We start from the raw sequence: 20,205 nt of genomic DNA, 5'->3' as shown, positions 1-20,205 counted from the left end.
CGGAAAGGGGTCCGGGGTTCCTTGGGATTAGGGGTTCCGTGGGGTTAGAAATGGGCAAGGTGAGGACTACTCGGAGCTATGCGCTGGGGGCTTCTCATGCCACGGGCATCCCCTTGGGGTAGGATAGAGAGGTACCCCACTTCCCGGGCTGAAAGACAAGAAGAGAAAAGGCTTCAGGTCGGTAAAGGGCGATCTCAGGGGAGTGTGCGCCCCCTCCAGGAAACAGCCTCCTCCCCGAAGCTCCAGCAGCTCCCACCGCCGCCACCGCCGGGGAGGCCGCCAGGGTCCGCCCAGCGCCCCGCGCTCCGCCGCCGCTTCATGCGGCCAGCCGGCAGGGGGCGCTGCGCGGGCCGGGGCCAGCCTAGGCGGCGGGAGGCGGCGGCCGCGGCGGCGGCGGGAGGCGGCGGGAGGCGGGCGGAGGAGGAGGCGGGAGCTGAGCGGGGCGGGCGGCGGCGGGGCCCGAGCCCGAGAAGATGGCGGTGCGGAAGAAGGACGGCGGCCCCAACGTGAAGTACTACGAGGCCGCGGACACCGTGACCCAGTTCGACAACGTGCGGCTCTGGCTCGGCAAGAACTACAAAAAGGTACGCGGGCAGGGCCGCGCGGGGCCCGGGGGCGGGACAAAGGGACCGAGGGCCCGCGGCCCCCCCGGATCCTGCCCACCCTCCCGCGGCCCGCGGCCCGCGGCCCCTCCCCCGCGGCGTCCTGAGCGGCCCCAGCGCGCCCTCCGCCGCCCCGCGCCCCTCCTCCAGCCTCTTTTACCGCCCCCCCAGCCTCTAATTCCAGCCCCCGCCCCCACTGCTGCGCCCTCTGCCCCTTGTTTTTCTCCGCTGGCCCGGCGGGTCCCGGTGCCAGCTGCCCACCCTCCATAAGCCATCGCTTTGCGGGCTTTTCCGGGAGAGACGGCCGGGGGTGGACGGGGTGCCGAATGCACACCCCCCACACACACACAGCGTGCCCGGCACGGTGCCCGCCAGAGCTCCCCACGGGGCCAGGTACCAGCGAGGCCGAGGCCTCCCCGGTGCTTTGTGTGTGTTCAGAGAGATGATGAAAGCGGGAGGGTAAACAGCTACAGAGCAGGCCCTGGACTGCTCATCAGCCTGAAAAAGGCCCCCACCCCGGGATCACCTGTCTATCGCTCGTCCCCCATCTCCGTACAAGGGGCAACAGAACCTCTTTGGGAGTCAGGGTATAGGAGTTCCTGGGCAGCTACCCCTTATAAAACCATTCCTCAGCTTCACATTGAAGTCACCTCACCACCTGGCCTTGCATTGCCTTGGGTTTGGGGTTCAGAGTCTAGGACACACTTTATGTCCGTAGTCCCCCATCCCATAACAGGAGATATAAGGTAGTGAACAAAGGGTTCAAGCCTTACCTGTCTTTTCTACCAGACCTCTTCCTGGTGGTGTCTTTGTCTATAGGCCTGGTTGAAAGGAGCATCTCTACATAGGGCTTTTCTCTGGAGATGGTCTGCCTTTCTTCCTTCTCACTACCCCCAGTTAGGGGTTCTCTTTCTGACTTTCCTTCAGCTCCCCAGTTCTTCCTGCCCAGCTTTGCAGCCTGTCAGAAGTGTGATGGGTGGTTTAGGAGGACGCCCCCCTGATCCTGGTCATGAGCCTGGGAGGTCTCTCTGGGTGTCAGGATCTTGACAAACAGCTGCTGGGTCTGTGGCTTGTCTGTACCCCAGCGTGAGGCTCTGGTTCCCAGGCATCTACCTTTGACCTTTTGGAAGGGAGATCAGTCTAGAGGCTTAGTCTGTGGCCCTGGGGGGATTGACAGCCTGTGACCTGGTTCAGCTTTCAAGCTCTTAGCTCTCTGTCATTTGCCTTTTCTTTCAGGGATCTCTTTACACCTCCCACTGAAAGGTGCACTTTTCTCTGTGATCAGGGTTGAGGAAAAAGGGGTCAAAAGGTAAAGAGAAAGTTAGCCTCTTGGCACAGTTTTTAAATGAGAACAGAAGGCTAGGATGCTAGGTAGCATAATATGGAAATATTTAAGAAGGCCCAGGGTTGCTTGTCTCCGATACAGTTTCCTCAGAAAGGACAGATGTTGTCTTGCTATTTCCCACCAGGCTGGGTAGTAGCTGGTCTTTTTTTTCCATCTAGCAAGGCCTCTGAAGACATTTGTGCCCAGTCCTAGCAGAAGCAGATGTACAAACTATTCTCTCAGTCCGTTTGCCCTACCTTACTTCCTTGCATCTTTTTTATTAGGCTGTATTATCGAGGGAATCTTGACCTTCCACAAAGTTACCCCAAGAAGTAGACTGTTGTCTCGCTTAGAGCCTTCAAGATGTTGCTTCTGTGGCCTGAACTCCGTGAATCTTCAGAATTTTACAACTCTCAGTGCTGTTGGCTAGAGATCAGGGTCCTGCAACTCCATTTTTAGGGTGTTGCTGAGGGAGAGTAGGAGACTGCCTTTACCTCCAACACCAAAGACTGGTAACCTAGGCTGGAGGCAGCAGAATTTCAACTTCTTGGTGAGGGGCATCTAGGGCCTTCCTTCTGCCATTTTCTTTTTAGAGACTAGACACGTGGGGGAAGAAGACACTATTTCTTTCTGCCCCAGATGCTTCCAGAGCTCCTGGGGAAGAAATAAGGGAGATGGTGGATAATTGATCTGGGGTGTATTTTTCTTTCCTTTTCCCTGTTTCCCCAGTATATACAAGCTGAACCACCTACCAACAAGTCCCTGTCTAGCCTGGTTGTACAGTTGCTACAATTTCAGGAAGAAGTTTTTGGCAAACATGTCAGCAATGCACCGCTCACTAAACTGCCGGTGAGTGCAAAAAGCACGGGGGCAAAGCCTCCAAACCCGAGAGGGAGTTGTTTTTTCTGTGTTTTTGTAAATTTCGTAATTTTTGAGATTTGGGTTATTTCCTACCATCCCTTTCCCTGGTTGGGGTGTTACTGGCTTAGCAGAGTCCCCAGTTTACCATTCCCTTTGTCCTAGGAATATTCTGTGCAACAGGTTATCTCACGGTGTCTAAGCTCAGTCATGAAACTCATGGCATGGTTAAAACATATGAGATTTGGATTTGCACAAGCTTGTGTTCAAATCCTGGCTCTGCCACTTGGTGTCTCTGTGATCTTGGACAAGCCATTTATATCTTTTGAGTCTTGGTTTCTTCATCTCTCCATGGGATTAATACACCTACCTTGTAGGGTTTCTGTAATGGTTAACGAGGTAACCCAGTAAAGCATATGGCGGGGCTTTGTGAATATTGGTTTCTTTCTCTCGTCTCTTCCAGGCCTCATGATAGAATGGCACAGGGGTTAAAGAATTCCAGCTTCAAGAGGGAGATCAATTCAGCATAGGATTTTGTGAAAGGATTGTTAAAGTCATAAGAAAATTTAGGATGTAACTCTCACATACTTCTTCCCTTCTCAATTTTGTAGATCAAATGTTTCCTAGATTTCAAAGCAGGAGGCTCCCTGTGCCACATACTTGCAGCTGCCTACAAATTCAAGAGTGACCAGGGATGGTGAGATGCCTTCTCTTCTCTCTGTGCTTCTTACATTTAGTTTAGAGGGAATCCCCCTTTATGATTCCCTGGGCTCTTTGTGGGGTGGGAGAGCATAGTCATTCTTGCAAGTCTCTTACTTTGCTAGGTCAGTAGGCCTGACCTGCTAGGTTGGCTGGGAGTCAGAGCCAAAATAGTCTCCAAGAGTGAGTGAGTATGTGTATGTGCATCAGTGTGTGTATTGTAGAGGAAAAGGGATTCTTAGGTTGGCATCTCAAGCTTTTCTTTGTCCTTTTGCACTAAGTACAAAGTGATTCACGGAGTTTTAATCAGTGAACCCCAGATCCCAGGTGATTTTGGCAAAGCTGAGGGCACGATTGCCTCCTAATTTCCCATGTTAAAAAAGTCACATACTCTGACCTCATCCCCAGACTTGAGCTATACCACTCACTAGATTATTGCCTCTTTACAAGGCGGCGTTACGATTTCCAGAATCCATCACGCATGGACCGCAACGTGGAAATGTTCATGACCATTGAGAAATCCTTGGTGCAGGTAATAGGAACCTCCTCCATCCATCTCCCTTCCCTTGGTGAGAATCCAAAACCCCTTCCCTGTAATCTCATCCCATTTATTTCTTCTCCCTACAGAATAATTGCCTGTCTCGACCTAACATTTTTCTGTGCCCAGAAATTGAACCCAAACTGCTAGGGAAATTAAAAGACATTATCAAGAGACATCAGGTGAGTGGGTGGGTCAGGAGAGGTTTTAGAAACTCCATGACTCTCTTTCTGAAGTTTTCCATACAAGAAGCAGCCCTGAGGTAGCCCTACCTACTTGGAAAAGTATTAGAATTAAAGCCTTGAGACTCTCTTTCTCTGTTCCTCCCCTTTCCCAGTCTTGGCAGATTTGGATCACTGTTCCTAGAGACTGCATGTGCCTGGGGGAAGAGCATCTACTTCCACTGAGCTAGAGATTGCCTGGTTTCAGATCAATGAAATCTTTGCTCTTTGGAACTCTATATAACAAGCAGATGTTGTTGGGACATACAGGGACATAAAATCGACTGTACGTTTCCCATGCGTGACAGATTATCTACTCAGAGGATTATCTGCAATTTAAAATTCTTTGATTTGTCTCCATTATTTGCACAATCCCAGCTGTTTCTCTCTGCCACTTAGCTGATGTGTGCTTAGAGAATGCAAACCAACTTTGATACCATTCTGAGCAAAATATGATTAGGAAGGCAGATCTGTGGTTAAACCTTACTTTGGTTTATTTACATCCATGAGTAATTCGGAGGGGACCATACTTACCTGCTTCTCCTTGTGCCATCCAGGGAACGGTCACTGAGGATAAGAACAATGCCTCCCATGTTGTGTATCCTGTCCCAGGGAACCTGGAGGAAGGTGAGACCAGGGTTTTCTTGGTCACTGCAGTGGACAGCTTGGACTAGGAGGTGGAGGAGTGCTCAGCAGCTATGCAGTGCCTGGGCTCTTCTCTCCTTTCAGCCCTGAATCCTCTTACCACCTTTGTTGCTATTTCCAGATCCCCTGCTGCAATAGGAGTTGTGTACAGAGTTATTTTGTGTGTATCTCCCTTTAGCTTATGTTTCTCTCTGCTCTCTCGATCCCCAGAGGAATGGGTACGGCCAGTCATGAAGAGGGATAAGCAGGTTCTTCTGCACTGGGGCTACTATCCTGACAGGTGAGGATGGGTTCCTGGGGCAGGTTTAAGTACAAGAGCCAGACTGAGAAGCCCTAGAACATCTAGTAAAGCGAGAAGGCACTCTTCGAGGGTTATTTTTAGGTCTAACGTTAATTTGTTCTCCTCCCACCTATTACGCGAATCCTCTGTCTTGGGGGAAGTTTGGATTTATTGGACAAGGCTTAGTCTAAAAGGATTGGGGCTTTCTGTGTGAAATGGTTAGCGTAGTATAATTTTTGGTAAGTAAACATTAGAAATAATCTCAATATCTAACAGTGGGAAAATGTTTCAGCAAATTTAAATATCTAGTCAGTGGGCTATTTTGCAATCTTTAAACTGATAGAGATAACACGTGATTTGTAGATAAATATTGCAAAAAGTAGGACGTACAATAACATCTAGCATCAATGCAATTATATAAAAACAAAATTGTACAGAAAAAGTTACTGGGGGAAAAAATATATACTGAGTGTCGCAAGAACTTGTGTTAGAGTGATTCTTCTCTATTTTTGAAATATTTTATAATCATTTTTATTACTTTATAGTGAAAAGAATCCCAATATTAATTGGAAAAATAATCATACCAAAAAATAACCCAACAACCCATACTTTTTGTAAATGGGAAAGGTAAAAGGTTTGCACTTTATTTTTCCACAACTCTATCCCATTGATTGTGCTTTACGTTCAATTTCCCGTGGCAGTTACGACACGTGGATCCCAGCCAGTGAAATTGAAGCATCTGTGGAAGATGCTCCGACTCCTGAGAAACCTAGGAAGGTGAGCTTTTCTTGTCTGTGCCCCCTCCCCCAAGAAGAATGCCAGGGCCAGACCACTCTTTAGAGGTGAAGCAGAGGCTCCTGTGCCCTTGGGCTCCTCTGTTAAGGATCCCCAGACAGAACTGGGGCTTCCAGGCCTCTCTCCAGGACAGTCTGCCTTTGTACTTCAGGTTCATGCAAAGTGGATCCTGGACACAGACACCTTCAATGAATGGATGAATGAGGAAGACTATGAGGTAAATGATGACAAAAACCCTGTCTCCCGCCGAAAGAAGATTTCAGCCAAGACACTGACGGATGAGGTGAAAGCTCTTCTTCTTTTCTCCTTGAGCCCTTAGCACAAGTCCCAGAACAGATCTTTGCTAGAGATTGTTGGCTGACATTTGCCCCAATTCTCCAACCTGCAGGTGAACAGCCCAGATTCGGATCGACGGGACAAGAAGGGGGGGAACTATAAGAAGAGGAAGCGCTCCCCATCCCCTTCACCGACCCCAGAAGCTAAGAAGAAGAATGCTAAGAAAGGGTAGGCCAGCCCCTAACCCGCCCCCGCCTTTACTGCTCTGTCCACACCATGGTGAAGGAAGGAAGGACAAATTGCCTCCCGTTAACCACTGGGCCCTGACCTGGCTGAGCCTGAGAGGGAGGATGAGGAGGTCTTCAGCTGTCCAGTGGATACTTCTGATCCCGGCCACTAGTAAACTCACAGAGAGCTTAATCTCCAAATGAAAGGCCTTTGCCTCTTCCCATTACTCTATAGTGATGGGTTTCTCTTTGCTCAGCTCTGCCCTCAGGATTCTCTCTCCCTTTTTTATTTCCTTCCAGTTTTATTGAGGTGTAGTTGACATACAGCCCTATATAAGTTTAAGGAATACAGTATCATGATCTGGTTTACATACATCATGAAGTGATTATCATAATACATTTGGTGAACATCTACCGTCTCATGTAGATAATAAATGAAAGAAATAGAAAAATAAATAAGTAAAAACATTTTTTTTTCTTGTGCTGAGAACTCCCAGATTTCCTGTCTTAACAACTTTCATGTATACCATACGGCAGTGTTAATTATATTTATCATGTTGTACCTCACCATCTCTTTGGGAGTCTTTCTTGCTTCCCTTCCGTTGGACCTCACCTTCCAGGGATTCCTTGTCCAGGGGTGACTAGATTCTCTTTCACTCTCTTTCCTTCCCAGTCCCTCAACACCTTATACCAAGTCAAAGCGTGGCCACAGAGAAGAGGAGCAAGAAGACCTGACAAAGGACATGGATGAGCCCTCACCGGTCCCCAATGTGGAAGAGGTGACATTGCCCAAGACAGGTATGGGCCAGACCAAGCTCCTGGGCCCCCGCTCCCTGTCCAGCTCTTCCTGTGTCAAACCCCCTGGGTGGGCTGACTTCCCAGGCCCAGCTCCAGGTGTAGAGGATCTTTCCCTTCAGCTTAGCTGGTTACTGAAACCATTTTCATCACCACAGACAAGCCTTGAACTTCATATCCGTATCTGAGTTGTGGACTGTGCTCTGTCTCCAAACTTTTTTATTACACACCGTCAGTAAAATATATTTGAGCACAAATTATACACGTGTACTATTTACCACTACTTTAGGAGCGTTATAAAACACATACATTGTCTAAAAATGGGCAAATGTAGATTAATGTAAGATTAAAAAATATAAAGAGAGGTTCTGATATTCTTTGCCTGTATTTCAGTGGACCCTCTTTTGCGTCCCCATTTTGGAGACCATTGCTCTGCAGTACTGGTTTACAGTCTGTATTCCACAGACATCCAGGAGTGGGTTTCCGGAGTAGGATAGGGGAGGCCACTGAGAGAGAGGAGTTCCGGCTTCCACCCCCTCATCAATCAGAGCAGCTCTCCTCTCTATTTGTGTTTCCTCCTGAGCTGCTGTGTATGAATTCAGTGGAGGAAAATGTCCTCTGCTTTCAAAAATGTTTAAGATCCAACTACTCCTCTACAGAGTGATTTGGTCAGACTCTGTCTCAGTCCATGAAGAACTTACAGACATGTGAATGGAGATAAGGGCCAATCAAAGACAAGAATGATTGATGAGTGTTCATAGAGTAGAAGATGCTTCTTTATAAGAAAAAAGTTGAGTTAAATGAATTTTTGGTTGGGGAAGGGGAGAAAGTGGCAGGAAGGGGAGAAAGTTTCAAGCCACAGAATGATTGTGACTGGAGGAAGTTGCTACGTTTTGTGATCAGATGGGGCAAGCTTTTGGAGAAAGTGAGCTCTCTGGAACTGTTAGCAGTGGCGAGGCGAGGGCTTGATTTAGGCAGAACCTGTCTGTAAAAATGACTCTCTCCCCTGGCAGTCAATACTAAGAAGGACTCGGAGTCAGCCCCAGTCAAAGGAGGCACCATGACTGACCTGGGTAAGATGGGGAGCTTGGGGCAGGGTGGTCAACGCCTAAAGGAGGGGAGGGGAGGCTGCCACCTGCCCCTAGCCTGCCGGGGCCTTTCCGAAAGCACACTAGTTCTGCGGCCCCTGAGGAGGCTCCAGCCTGCTATCTTGCTGTCTCTCTCTTTCAGATGAACAAGAGGATGAAAGCATGGAGACCACGGGCAAGGTGGAGCCAGTTTAGAGAGGCCCTACCTCTCTATGTGATTCTGACTTGTGATTATAAAGTTCCTTCTACCCAGAACTTTCCACTGCCCAGACTTCTCCCACCCGATTTCTAGCTGTTGCTCAAAACTCTGACGCTTTGAGTCCCGGGGCCCAGAACTGTTCGTTCCCATCCCGTCTTTAGTGCCCACATTCCTGGGGTATAGGAGAAGCAGGGGCTTGCTAGGGGCAAGGTGGGAATGCTGAGAGCCCAGCAGCCTCCGTACTCGCAGGATGACGATGAGAACAGCACGGGGAACAAGGGGGAGCAGACCAAGAATCCGGACCTGCATGAGGACAACGTGACCGAACAGACGCATCACATCATCATCCCAAGCTATGCTGCGTGGTTTGACTATAACAGGTACCGGCTCCACCTTCTCACTAAATCCTCATTTTCCTGCTCCACAGATCAACATGGTGTTCCTCCTCCTGCCTCCAAATGAGTTACCTCTTCCTCAGCCAGGTAGACCGGGGTGTAGTTCAGTTTTAGGGAAGCTCCTGGTCTCAGAGTCCTCCAGCCCTGGCGGAGAGTTCTCCCCAAGCGTCTCATTCCTTCCCGCTGCCCCATCTTCCAGGCTCTTCCTCCCTTTGGGGTCTCATCTCTCCTCTAGAGCCTCTGAATGCACCCTTTCTTGTCTTGCAGTGTTCATGCCATAGAGCGGAGGGCTCTCCCTGAGTTCTTCAACGGCAAGAACAAGTCCAAGACTCCAGAAATGTAAGGAAATCTCAGCTCATGATGCTCTCCTTCCTGTGTCCCCATTTGTTCCTCCCAATCCAGTGTGGCAAACATTTCTTGAGCTCCTTCCATGAGCCAGGCACTGTGCTAGGCTTACAGAGACATGGTCTCTGCCCACAGGCAGCCTCAGCCCAGCACTGTGACCACTGCTCTCTAGGATTTGCCTGGGGGCCGTATTAAGCATATGCCTCTTCTGCTCAAAACAAGTATCTGCTCCGGTGCCTGCAGAGCCTCTCCATCCATAATTACTCATGCTGTCTAAAATGCACATATCTCTAGCATAAGTAGTAGCTTTGACTAAAATATAACTGACTGCTATTGGTCCCTCAGAGTAGGTTTTGATAGGAAAAAATGGGAGGAGGAACTATTAAGACCCAAGTCTGTGAATTTAAGGGATGGAGAGATGTGTTTTGTAAAGCCTGGGCTTGGGGCTCAGAAGTCTTCCATCTCCTTCAAGCCTCCTCCTGCCGGGCCAAATCTGCCTGGCTTCAGTTTGGTGTTTTCCATGGTTAGGGATGCTCCAGGATATATATGGTGAGGCAGGTGGGACTTAGTGCTGAGCCCAGGCCCCCTGAGGACTGAACCAGCTGGCTTCCCAGCTGCTCCTCGGCTTCCCCACTCCCTGCTCCAGGGCCACCTTCCCTTCCACCATGTTTCTTTCCCTGAAGCCTCGTATGGTTCTCTCCTCCTCCTCTTCCTGGGGAAAACAGTGTGTGAAAAAGCCTTACTCTCTCCAGAGGAAGTAGTGACAGATGACAGGAGTGCCACTTGATCTGCAGGCAGAGTTGGAACTAGAACTGTTCTACACTTTGCACTGTTGGTGTAAAATAGTAAATGATAATTGCCTACATGTATTGAGAGCTTACTATCTCCCAGGCATTATTCTAAGTGTCCTACATACCTTGACTAATTTAATATTCATGTCAGCTTTAGAAGTAGGTCCTGTTATCTTCAGTTTAGTGATAAGGAAACTGAGGTGTAGAGGTGTTAAGTCACTTGCTTAAGGTCACACAGCTCATGAGTAGTAAAGCTGGGATCTGAGTCCTTTAGTCTGGTTCATGTTCTCAAATTTTACACTATACCACACAATAGCTACCATTTTGGGGGCTAGTACAGTGTGCCCGGCACTGTTCTAAACCTCTACAGACCTTTCTAATTCTCAGTAGACACTTCATTTTACAGATGAGGAAACTGAGGTTCAAAAAGTTTAAGGCCATCACAGTAGAACTAGGATTTGAACTTAGACCTTTCCACCTTTGAAACACGTTTTCTCAATACCATGCCATGCTGAGTAGGTGGAGGCACCGATCAGGACTTCCCTTTAACATCTGCCTTTGGAATTAAGGGCACTTTCTCTTACCTTTTGATTCCTTTTCAAAAAGTTGGATTGAGGGAGTTCCCTGGTGGCCTAGTGGTTAGGATTCCAGGCTTTCATTGCGGTGGCCTGGGTTCAATCCCTGGTCAGAGAACTGAGATCCTGCAAGCCGAGTGGCACAGCCAAAAAACGTTGGATGAAACATCCCCAAGTACAGCTAAGGAGATAACTCATTTAACTAAAAACCCCATCAAAGGTTTGAACCCCTCGTGTCTAGCACACAGTGACCCGCAGTGTGTATTGAGTCAGCTGCGGTGTTCTTCTCTGTCTCGGTCACACAGGAGGAGTCCTTAGCTCTCTTATCATTTTACCTACCCTTCAGCCCTCTCATCGTTCATCTCTCTCTTTTCTAAGCTACCTGGCCTATCGAAACTTCATGATCGACACTTACCGGCTGAACCCCCAAGAGTATCTCACGTCCACTGCCTGCCGCAGGAACCTGGCGGGTGATGTCTGTGCCATCATGAGGTGGGTCTGCAGCTGAGGGGCAGCGGGTACCTGAGGATGAATGCCCACAGATGTCTCTTGGCTGATGTAGAGAGGCCGGCAAGGAGCATAGGGGATGAGCAGGAAAGAACATCTCTAGAGAAAGGCGAAGTTCAGGTTCGGGTACGGGTGACTTAGGGAATGGCAGGGGCGCTCTCAGAAGTGTGAAGGAATGGAGGAGGGGCGCGTCTGTAGTGAAGGAGCCTACCCAGCGAGATAATGCAAGGGGAGATGTTTAGTAGCTGGGTGGGTATGGAGAGAGGCCCCCGCTGTGGATGTGGACGTGGGTGTCACTGGCATATAGGTGCTGGGAGGAGGCGGTATTTCCCAGGGAGTGGGAGGAGTGGAGAAGAGGGTGCCCCAGCTCCACCCCAGCCCTCCTCCTCGTGTGTGACCGTGTCTCTGCCTCTCTCCTCACAGAGTCCATGCCTTCCTAGAACAGTGGGGTCTTATTAACTACCAGGTGGATGCTGAGAGTCGACCAACACCAATGGGGCCTCCGCCCACCTCGCACTTCCACGTCTTGGCTGACACACCGTCTGGGCTGGTGCCTCTGCAGCCCAAGACCCCGCAGGTAGGGCGAGGGGCTGTGGGGACAGGGTGGGATTGGGCAAAACGGGGCTTCTTCGCACTTTTCTTTTTCTGGTTTTTTAGGGTAATGGTTCAGGAGTGTTTTGAGGCTTCTTCCTTTCCCAGGGGATGCAAAGGGCCACAGGAATCAGCCCCATGTATTTAGCAACCTCTCTCAGCCTTTGTGCCCAAGACTGTGAGGACTTGCTGAGGCAGAAGAGATGCTTCTTGTCCTTGGGGAGCAGATAGGCTAATTAGGGGACGGAGCGGATAGAGAAAAATGGCTTAAAATTAAGTTGCATGAAATTTTTTAACTTTGTCACGTTTCCAACATTTTTTCATTTTTGCTTCATAATTTTTGTCACTTCCATTTTTTTTCCACTTCCATTTCATACATCACAAAAATTAAGAAGAGAAAAGTTACGTGGCTTGCCCAGGGTCACACATGTAGGGTTAGAGCCTACTTGTTCAGCTCCTGAATCCTAAGAGAACCTGTAAAGATCCATGTGAATACAAATGGATATCATGCCAACTACAGATCTAAATAATCACTAAGGGAGTACGGAACAGTGGCATGAGTGCCCCCCAAGTTTGTGAGCTGCCCGGCATTTGCTCTTGAGGCCTCCAGGGCCTCGGCCTGGTCTTTTCCTGCCCAGCCTCCATGACGCCAAGCTCTGTCCCCCAGGGCCGCCAGGTTGATGCTGATACCAAGGCTGGGCGAAAGGGCAAAGAGCTGGATGACTTGGTGCCAGAGACGGCTAAGGGCAAGCCAGAGCTGGTAGGTGGGGTGTAGACCCCGCTGGGCTTCTTATTTGCCCCTTTATTGGGGGGCCCCTTGCCCGGGAAGAAGAGCCATGAGAGCAGAGGAGCTACAGCAGTGAGGGAGGAAGTCCCGCCCAGGGGTGTCCCTGGCTGTGGGAAGGAAGCTCCTTCTGTCTGTCCTGTCTCTCTGTCTGCCCCTGGCTCCTGGCAGTCACTCGGACTCACCTCTTTCTTTCCCCTCCACAAATAGCAGACCTCTGCTTCCCAGCAAATGCTCAACTTCCCTGATAAAGGCAAGGAGAAACCGACAGACATGCAGAACTTTGGGCTGCGCACGGACATGTACACAAAGAAGAACGTCCCCTCCAAGGTACGGAGGTGGGGGCTGCCTGGGCGTGGTGCACCTTTGCTCCTTGAGGCTGCGGGCTCCTCCCTCTGACCCACCTGTGTTTCCCCTGCAGAGCAAAGCTGCGGCCAGTGCCACTCGAGAGTGGACAGAACAGGAGACCCTGCTACTCCTGGAGGTAAGTAGGGCAAGGGAAGGGGAGCCCTATGAAAACGGAAGTGGCCAGGGGGCCGGCTGCACTCGTGAGCGGGGAGGGCATGATCTTGCCCCAGTCTCTCTCCTTCCTGGCGCCCATTGCACCTGCCCCAAGGACCAGCTCCAGGCCAGGGACTGGGACCATTTCGTCAACCCCTTGTCCTTTCTTCGTACTACTTGTAGATCCCCCTTGGACCCAGCAGAGTACACAAATACCACAACCCAGAGAGCTTTGAAGCAGCTCCGTTTAGTGGGGTGGGGGTGTTGACCTTCAAGGAAAGTGGCTAAGTGAGGTTGTGTCTCCACCACCACCAGGCACTGGAAATGTACAAAGATGACTGGAACAAAGTATCAGAGCACGTGGGAAGCCGCACACAGGACGAATGCATCTTGCATTTTCTTCGGCTTCCCATTGAAGACCCGTACCTGGAGGACTCAGAGGCCTCCCTGGGCCCCCTGGCCTACCAGCCCATCCCCTTCAGCCAGTCCGGCAACCCTGTGATGAGCACCGTTGCCTTCCTGGCCTCTGTCGTCGACCCCCGAGTGGCCTCCGCTGCTGCGAAGTCAGCCCTAGGTAATGCGGAGGGGTCCTGGCCCTCTCGGTTTGCGTTTGAAGGGCTGGGTACTCAGGCCGTGAAACCCCCTCAAGTTTGGCTGCCTTCCTGGCCTTGTCGGCTGCTGGCATCAGCCCAGGCACCTGTCCAGCTCCATGAAGGTGTAGATGAAGAGCCGGGCTTGTGAGGAAGCTCTCACAGGGAGAGCCAGAACTGCCTACCGCCCGCTCCCAGCCTCACCCTCTCTGGGTCTTACAGAAGAGTTCTCCAAAATGAAGGAAGAGGTACCCACAGCCTTGGTGGAGGCCCACGTTCGGAAAGTGGAAGAAGCAGCCAAAGTGACAGGCAAAGCAGACCCAGCCTTTGGTCTGGAAAGCAGTGGCATTGCAGGAACCACCTCTGATGAGCCTGAGCGGATTGGTAAGACCTGGCATGTTCCCGGACTCCTCCCTTTTTACCAAGAGCCTGAGCCACCTGGCCTCCCCACACCATCCCTGCGTCCAGTTGGCCTAAGAGCACAAGACGAATGGGGAGAATTGGTGGGGCTTTTGTTTTTCCCAGGGCTTTACCTTAGGTACCGTGGCTCCCCACTGGTCCTCCCAGTAAGACCTTGGCTAGGAGAAGGGGCTGTTGGAAGAGCGTTGTAGACAGACTGTGTCAGACATTTCCCGTTTCCTCTCCCCCGGGCCCAGAGGAGAGCGGGACTGACGAGGCGCGGGCGGAGGGCCAGGCCACAGAGGAGAAGAAGGAGCCCAAGGTATAGCGGGACCCACACAGGCTGGGAGGGCAGAGGGGACAGGCGTGGACCGCGGTGGGGGGAGCCGGCTCCGTTCAGCTCAGGCAGGCTGGGCTGGACCTCCCAAGTAAGAGGCGTAAGCTCAGTTCCTGGTCTGGGCCCTCTGTGTGCGAACCAGCGCCCTGATGCTCCCCCCTTTCCTGGGACTCCAGGAACCACGAGAAGGAGTTGGGGCTATAGAGGAAGAAGCAAAGGAGAAGACCAGCGAGGCGCCCAAGAAGGATGACGAGAAAGGGAAAGACGGCGACAGCGAGAAGGAGTCAGAGAAGAGTGACGGGGACCCGATAGGTGAGCCTCGAGCATGGTGGTTGGGGTCCAGGAAGGAAGCGAGGCTGTAGGGCTCAAGACCCTTTTCCTGGCCCAGTTGATCCTGAGAAGGAGAAGGAGCCCAAGGAAGGGCAGGAGGAAGTGCTGAAGGAAGTGGTGGAGTCGGAGGGGGAAAGGAAGACGAAGGTGGAGCGTGACATCGGCGAGGGCAACCTCTCCACCGCTGCGGCCGCTGCCCTGGCTGCCGCTGCCGTGAAGGCCAAGGTGAGGACCAGAGACCCAGGGGAGGAGGTGCCCCTTCCCTCATCTCACGTCACCTGGAAGAAATCCTTTCTTGTCATCCTTAAACGACGCTGGCCTGTTTCCTTTCCCTTTTGGTCGTGAGAGGGAGACTCGGTCATCTCTTCTCTAAGCTTTTTTAAGCCTTTACCACTGGGCCTGTTTTCACCCTCTAATTATTTGACCTTGTCTTATCCTTTGCCACTCTCTCTCTCTCTTCATGTTCTTTTAAAAATATCGGTCAAGCCTGTGCTGCTTTCTGGGTTGTGACCACAGCAAGTTCTTTCTTGAAACCTGGCAGCCTCCATGCTACCCTTCTCGGTCCCGGAACGTCTTCAGCTGGGTCCTCCCACTGACGGGCCGCCCCACCCCTCCTTCCTTAGCACTTGGCTGCCGTTGAGGAGAGGAAGATCAAATCTCTGGTGGCCCTGCTGGTGGAGACCCAGATGAAAAAGTTGGAAATCAAACTCCGGCACTTTGAGGAGCTAGAGACGATCATGGACCGGGAGCGAGAAGCAGTGAGTTGTGTCCCCTGGGTGTTGGTGGGGTCCCACCTTGACACTGGGCTGGGCCCCAGTTCAGGATGGAGGGAGCAGCAGTGCAGAGAGCCTGAGGCCAGCAGGGCAACACAGCAGAGCGGGCTAGCCCAGGCCGGAGCCGGAGTCAGCCCAGGCAGCTGAGGATAAGCAATCCACAGGTGCAGCCTGGAGACCGAGGTCCCACAGAATGTCAGCTCCAGGGTCACGCTCTAGTCGGTTCTTTGATTGCTGCATCTCCAGGTCCTTGAAGGGTGGTTGGCCCATAGTGGACTCTCAATAGAGATTTGTTGAGTGATTGAACAGGTTTAAGGCATGATGAGAGGGTAAGGGCTTCAGATCCAGGAGGTGAACTTGGAAAGGGAATGGGATGGACAAGGTGTTGAATCATTTTGATTTTGAGAAGATATAAAAGAACTAGAAGACAGGGACTCTGACCCTGATCTCCCCAATTGAAGATATCAAACATACAATATGGAGACATCAAAACCAGTTAATGCTTCAGGTATCTGACAAATGCAAATTAAGAGGTCTCCAATTAAGTATAAAAGTCCTGAGAGAGAACGAAATAAAGGCTGAAGCTCAGAGGCTAGGGAGTTGATCTGGGATGGCTTCCTAAGAGTGGTGAGTTTTTCTCCAGTTTTGAAGGAAGAAAAGAACATGATTTGACAAGAGGAACTGGAGGGGTTTTCCAGATTAAAGTAACGACAGATTCAGAGCTTTGGAGCTGAAATGAGCAAGGGCTGCCACCAGATTAAGTCCACTGCAGTGAGAAGCCAGCGGGCAGCCAGAAGACCTGGTGGGGGGAATTGGAGAGGGGAGGGCGGGGGGACACGGAGGAAGCCAAGCACAAGGGTGAGATTTGGCATGGGGAACTGGCAGAACGAGAGTCTGGGTTTGTCAGAAGACAAAGCAGGGGACAAGGCGTTCGCCTCTGGGGTCTCCTGAACCCGAGTAACCGTTCTTCGTTGGCCCTGGCAGCTGGAGTATCAGAGGCAGCAGCTCCTGGCCGACAGACAAGCCTTCCACATGGAGCAGCTGAAGTACGCGGAGATGAGGGCCCGGCAGCAGCACTTCCAGCAAATGCACCAACAGCAGCAGCCGCCCCCGCAAGCCCTGCCCCCGGGCTCCCAGCCTGTCCCACCTGCGGGCGCTGCTGGGCCACCCGCTGTCCACGGCCTGGCTCTGGCTCCAGCCTCCATGGCCCCTGCCTCTGTGGGCAGTGGGGCCCCTCCCGGAAGCTTGGGCCCCTCTGAACAGATTGGGCAGGCAGGGTCAACTGCAGTGCCACAGCAGCAGCAAGCAGCTGGAGCCCCCCAGCCTGGGGCAGTCCCACCAGGGGTACCCCCCCCTGGACCCCACGGTGAGTGATGGGTTCTGAAGCTCTCGCTGACTGGAGGGATCCAGGTGACCGTTCCAGTTCCCCTCAGAGGGGATATGGGATAGGACTGGAGATGAGGCTCAGCCTCGATTTCTATAGATTGACCTTGGTTATATCCCTAAGCCAGCAGGGATCCCTCCCCAGTCCCAGACTTTGGGAATTTTGTTCCAAGGCTTTACCACTTATTCTAGTATCAGGAAAAAGGAAGGTGGCACCTAGGAGTGACGAGGTTATCCTCGCTGTGAAAGTGAGTTGGCAAGTGAGATTGTATGCTTCTAATCTTCTCGATCTCTCCTTTCCATTCCCAGGCCCCTCACCGTTCCCCAACCAACAAACTCCTCCCTCAATGATGCCAGGGGCAGTGCCAGGCAGCGGGCACCCAGGCGTGGCGGGTAATGCTCCTTTGGGTTTGCCTTTTGGCATGCCGCCTCCCCCCCCTGCTCCATCCATCATCCCATTTGGTAGCCTAGCCGACTCCATCAGTATTAACCTCCCCCCTCCTCCTAACCTGCATGGGCATCACCACCATCTCCCGTTCGCCCCGGCCACTCTCCCCCCCCCCTAACCTGCCTGTGTCCATGGCGAACCCTCTACATCCTAACCTGCCGGCGACCACCACCATGCCATCTTCTTTGCCTCTTGGGCCGGGGCTCGGATCCGCCGCAGCCCAGAGCCCTGCCATTGTGGCAGCTGTTCAGGGCAACCTCCTGCCCAGTGCCAGCCCACTGCCAGGTGAGAAGGGTCCTGGAGGGGAGAAGGGTGAGGGAGAGGGGTCCACGTGGAGGGCTGGAGGGCAGGGGGGGGGTGGGCTCAGGTACTAGAGCTTCCACTATCCCTTTTTGAACGCTCTGGTAAAATTAGAACACAGGAGGGAAGGGCCTCTCTGGCTGTCCTCCACCATTCCCCAGCCTGGCAGCTGCCACCCCTGGGATGACGCTGGGGCCTTTCACTGGTGGGTCATGGAGGAGTCCTGTGGCACAGAGCATCTCCGTTGTAAACTGGAAAAACGGCTACTTGTCTGCATGATGATTGGCGTTCCCTTTGCTTGTTCCCGTCACGTTCAAGTGCCCCATGTAGAGAGTTCCCTTGGGGGCAGAAGGATGATTTGGGGTATCCCAGTTTTCCCAGCGTATGGTGGGAAAGGGTGTCGGGGAAAGGAAGTTGTACACCGTGGGTACTCTTTCATCTCCTGTCCATTGCATGCCATGCCCGGTTGTTTGTCTGGTGGCCTGGGTCTGGAGCCCTCTCCTGCTCACCCCAGCTGATGCAGCTCCCTTCTCTCCACAGACCCAGGCACCCCCCTGCCTCCAGACCCCACGGCCCCGAGTCCAGGCACAGTCACCCCTGTGCCGCCCACACAGTGAGGAGCCAGCCAGACATCTCTCTCCCTCACCCCCCATGGATATCAAGGTTCCAGGAACAGCCCTCTCCCCACCACTGGGACCCTTCCCCAGCCTGGAGAGTTCATCACTACGTAAGGAAAGCTCCTCCTGCCCCTCCAAAGCCCCCACCATGCCTGTCAGAGGCATCCACTTTTATATTGGATTATTCAAGGACTTCTGTTGAAAAGATGTTTCTAATGTCTGGGAGAGAAGATAGGATGGGGATGCTGCCCTCAAAGGAAGGGCCGGGGGAAGTGTTTATACAAGGTTCTAATTAACCACTTCTAAGGGTACATCCCCTCAAAACTATTGCATTTTTTATGGATTGAAAAAAAGTGAAGCTCTTTAAAAGGAAGTAGAGATTTAAAAAAAGCCACATTGGAGCTCCCTCCACCCAGTGGAAAAAATCCAACTTTTTCATATTTTGAGGAGGGAGGTGAGTTTTAGGAAAGGGGAATTTAGGTTCTGGGGAGAGCTCTGGGGATAGAACAGGGTGCAGATACCTGTCTCCTCTGGCCTCTCGTTAGTGACTGAAGCAGCTCCCGAACCCCCTTGGCCACCCCACCCCCAGTTTATTCCCACTAATCTCTCCTGCTGCTTCCTCGGTGTTGCTGTTTTAGGCCACCCCAGCTCAGCCAATGGCCCCTTTCCCTCTGAATGTCAGCTTTGTTTTAAAGTCTCCTGCGTAGTTGATGTCAGCGTATGTGTATTTGGTGGGGACACATTTTGGGGGTTCCTGTGGCAGGCAGTAGGGGAAGAAAGGGCGCTCGGGGCTATGCTGCCTCCTGCCTGGGCTCTGTCAGCGAGCGGGCTCCCAGAAGATGTGGAGAGGGGCTCTAAGAGGATGGGAAGTCCTAAAAACGTGAAATTGTCAAAAGCACTTAAGCACCTCCTTCTTAGGGCTGGGTGGGTCACCCCGCTCACCTCTTCCCTCTCCCACCAAGACCATCAGAGCCGTGGCTGGCAGTAGCTAGGGATTCCTTGGGATTTGGGGCAGCAGCCGGGGAGGGGGTGCCCGACCTAGGGTAGGGCCGACCCCCTGCTCGCAGCTCATGGCTCAGCTCTGCTCCCCGGATCCCAGTGCCCCCAGTACCAGCTCCCCGCTCTTCGTCCTTGGTGTGAAGGCAGAAGTGACTCCAGGCTCTCCACCAGTTCTTCCTGGTTCCTCCCACCAGGCCTTGTGTTCCTCGTGTCCCCATATTTCTCTTCCTCTGCGTCTTGGCACCTTTCTTCTGTTCAAAAGTTTTCTGTAAATTTTCTCTTTTTTCTTTCTTCTTCTTTTTCTTTTTTCTTTTTTTTTTTTTTTTTTATAAATTAATTTGCTTTCAGTTCCATCTGTGGATGCCTTCTGTGTTCTCTTACCTGTGGCTGTTAGGCGGGGCGGGGGGGGCGGGGAATCAGGCTGTGGGCAGCACTCCTGGAGTCTTTCCCAGTGGCGCTCGGCGGGGCTGCAGAGGCACTGGGCCTCTCTCCCAAACAGGCCAAGGGCAGCACAGCTGTCCAGACTGTACGACTGGTGCAGGGACTGGGCAGAGGCTCTCTCTCACATGCCCTCAAAATAGCCATTTAAGACTTGGAAGGACATCCTCACATCCCAGAGATTTTGTCTATTTATCCTTTCAGAAGTGGTGGTTTCATATCTTCCCTTATTAGGCGGGGAGAAGGCAGGCATCTCAGCTACTTGTTACTGTTGGCCCCTAGCCTTGCTGAAGTGAGAGACAGGCTCAGGCAGTGCTAATATGGCCTGGCTTTCGTGCCAATAAACACTCCCCGGGCTCCCTGACAAAAGGCCTTCAGTGCTGGGGAGGGCTAGGAGAGGACTCAGCGCCACATGGGATGGCACAAGGGTGGCCAACGTTGGTGTTACAGGGATTTATGGCTTTCCTAATCCCCGAGGGGTAGCCATTGTAGCATCAATAACTAAGGCCAGCATTTCTTAAATCAGGCAAAGATGGTTCCTAGAGGCCCTTTGCC

At 52.1% G+C, this 20,205-nt stretch overlaps 1 protein-coding gene across 1 annotated transcript; it reads left to right on the top strand.

The window, feature by feature from the left end:
- The first annotated feature begins 371 nt into the window (after positions 1 to 371).
- On the top strand, positions 372 to 19,565 carry SMARCC2 (SWI/SNF related, matrix associated, actin dependent regulator of chromatin subfamily c member 2). Its single transcript, XM_029206449.1, has 29 exons — positions 372 to 584; positions 2,656 to 2,775; positions 3,396 to 3,481; positions 3,934 to 4,015; positions 4,111 to 4,203; positions 4,800 to 4,869; positions 5,098 to 5,167; positions 5,869 to 5,944; positions 6,114 to 6,245; positions 6,351 to 6,466; positions 7,139 to 7,263; positions 8,274 to 8,333; positions 8,491 to 8,528; positions 8,797 to 8,927; positions 9,210 to 9,281; positions 11,032 to 11,145; positions 11,584 to 11,737; positions 12,419 to 12,511; positions 12,746 to 12,865; positions 12,957 to 13,019; positions 13,352 to 13,610; positions 13,849 to 14,010; positions 14,283 to 14,347; positions 14,539 to 14,674; positions 14,751 to 14,917; positions 15,316 to 15,450; positions 16,450 to 16,831; positions 17,158 to 17,241; positions 18,137 to 19,565. The coding sequence occupies exons 1-29, from the start codon at positions 474 to 476 to the stop codon at positions 18,211 to 18,213; spliced, it is 3,393 nt and encodes a 1,130-aa protein (XP_029062282.1). The 5' UTR covers positions 372 to 473; the 3' UTR covers positions 18,214 to 19,565.
- The last annotated feature ends 640 nt before the right edge of the window (positions 19,566 to 20,205 follow it).

Source organism: Monodon monoceros, unplaced genomic scaffold (assembly GCF_005190385.1).
Source record: "Monodon monoceros isolate NGI ecotype Baffin Bay Population unplaced genomic scaffold, NGI_Narwhal_1 Super_Scaffold_6, whole genome shotgun sequence".
NCBI classification, from domain to species: Eukaryota; Metazoa; Chordata; class Mammalia; order Artiodactyla; family Monodontidae; genus Monodon; species Monodon monoceros.
This window is presented reverse-complemented; position numbering and strand designations above follow the sequence as displayed.

Excerpts from the sequence above, each read along its gene's own strand:
- SMARCC2 (XM_029206449.1), top strand. The coding sequence starts at position 474 with ATGGCGGTGCGGAAGAAGGACGGCGGCCCCAACGTGAAGTACTACGAG. Across the intron at positions 9,282-11,031 it reads AAGTCCAAGACTCCAGAAAT|CTACCTGGCCTATCGAAACT; the intron begins GTAAGGAAATCT and ends CTCTTTTCTAAG. Across the intron at positions 17,242-18,136 it reads CGGGCACCCAGGCGTGGCGG|ACCCAGGCACCCCCCTGCCT; the intron begins GTAATGCTCCTT and ends TTCTCTCCACAG.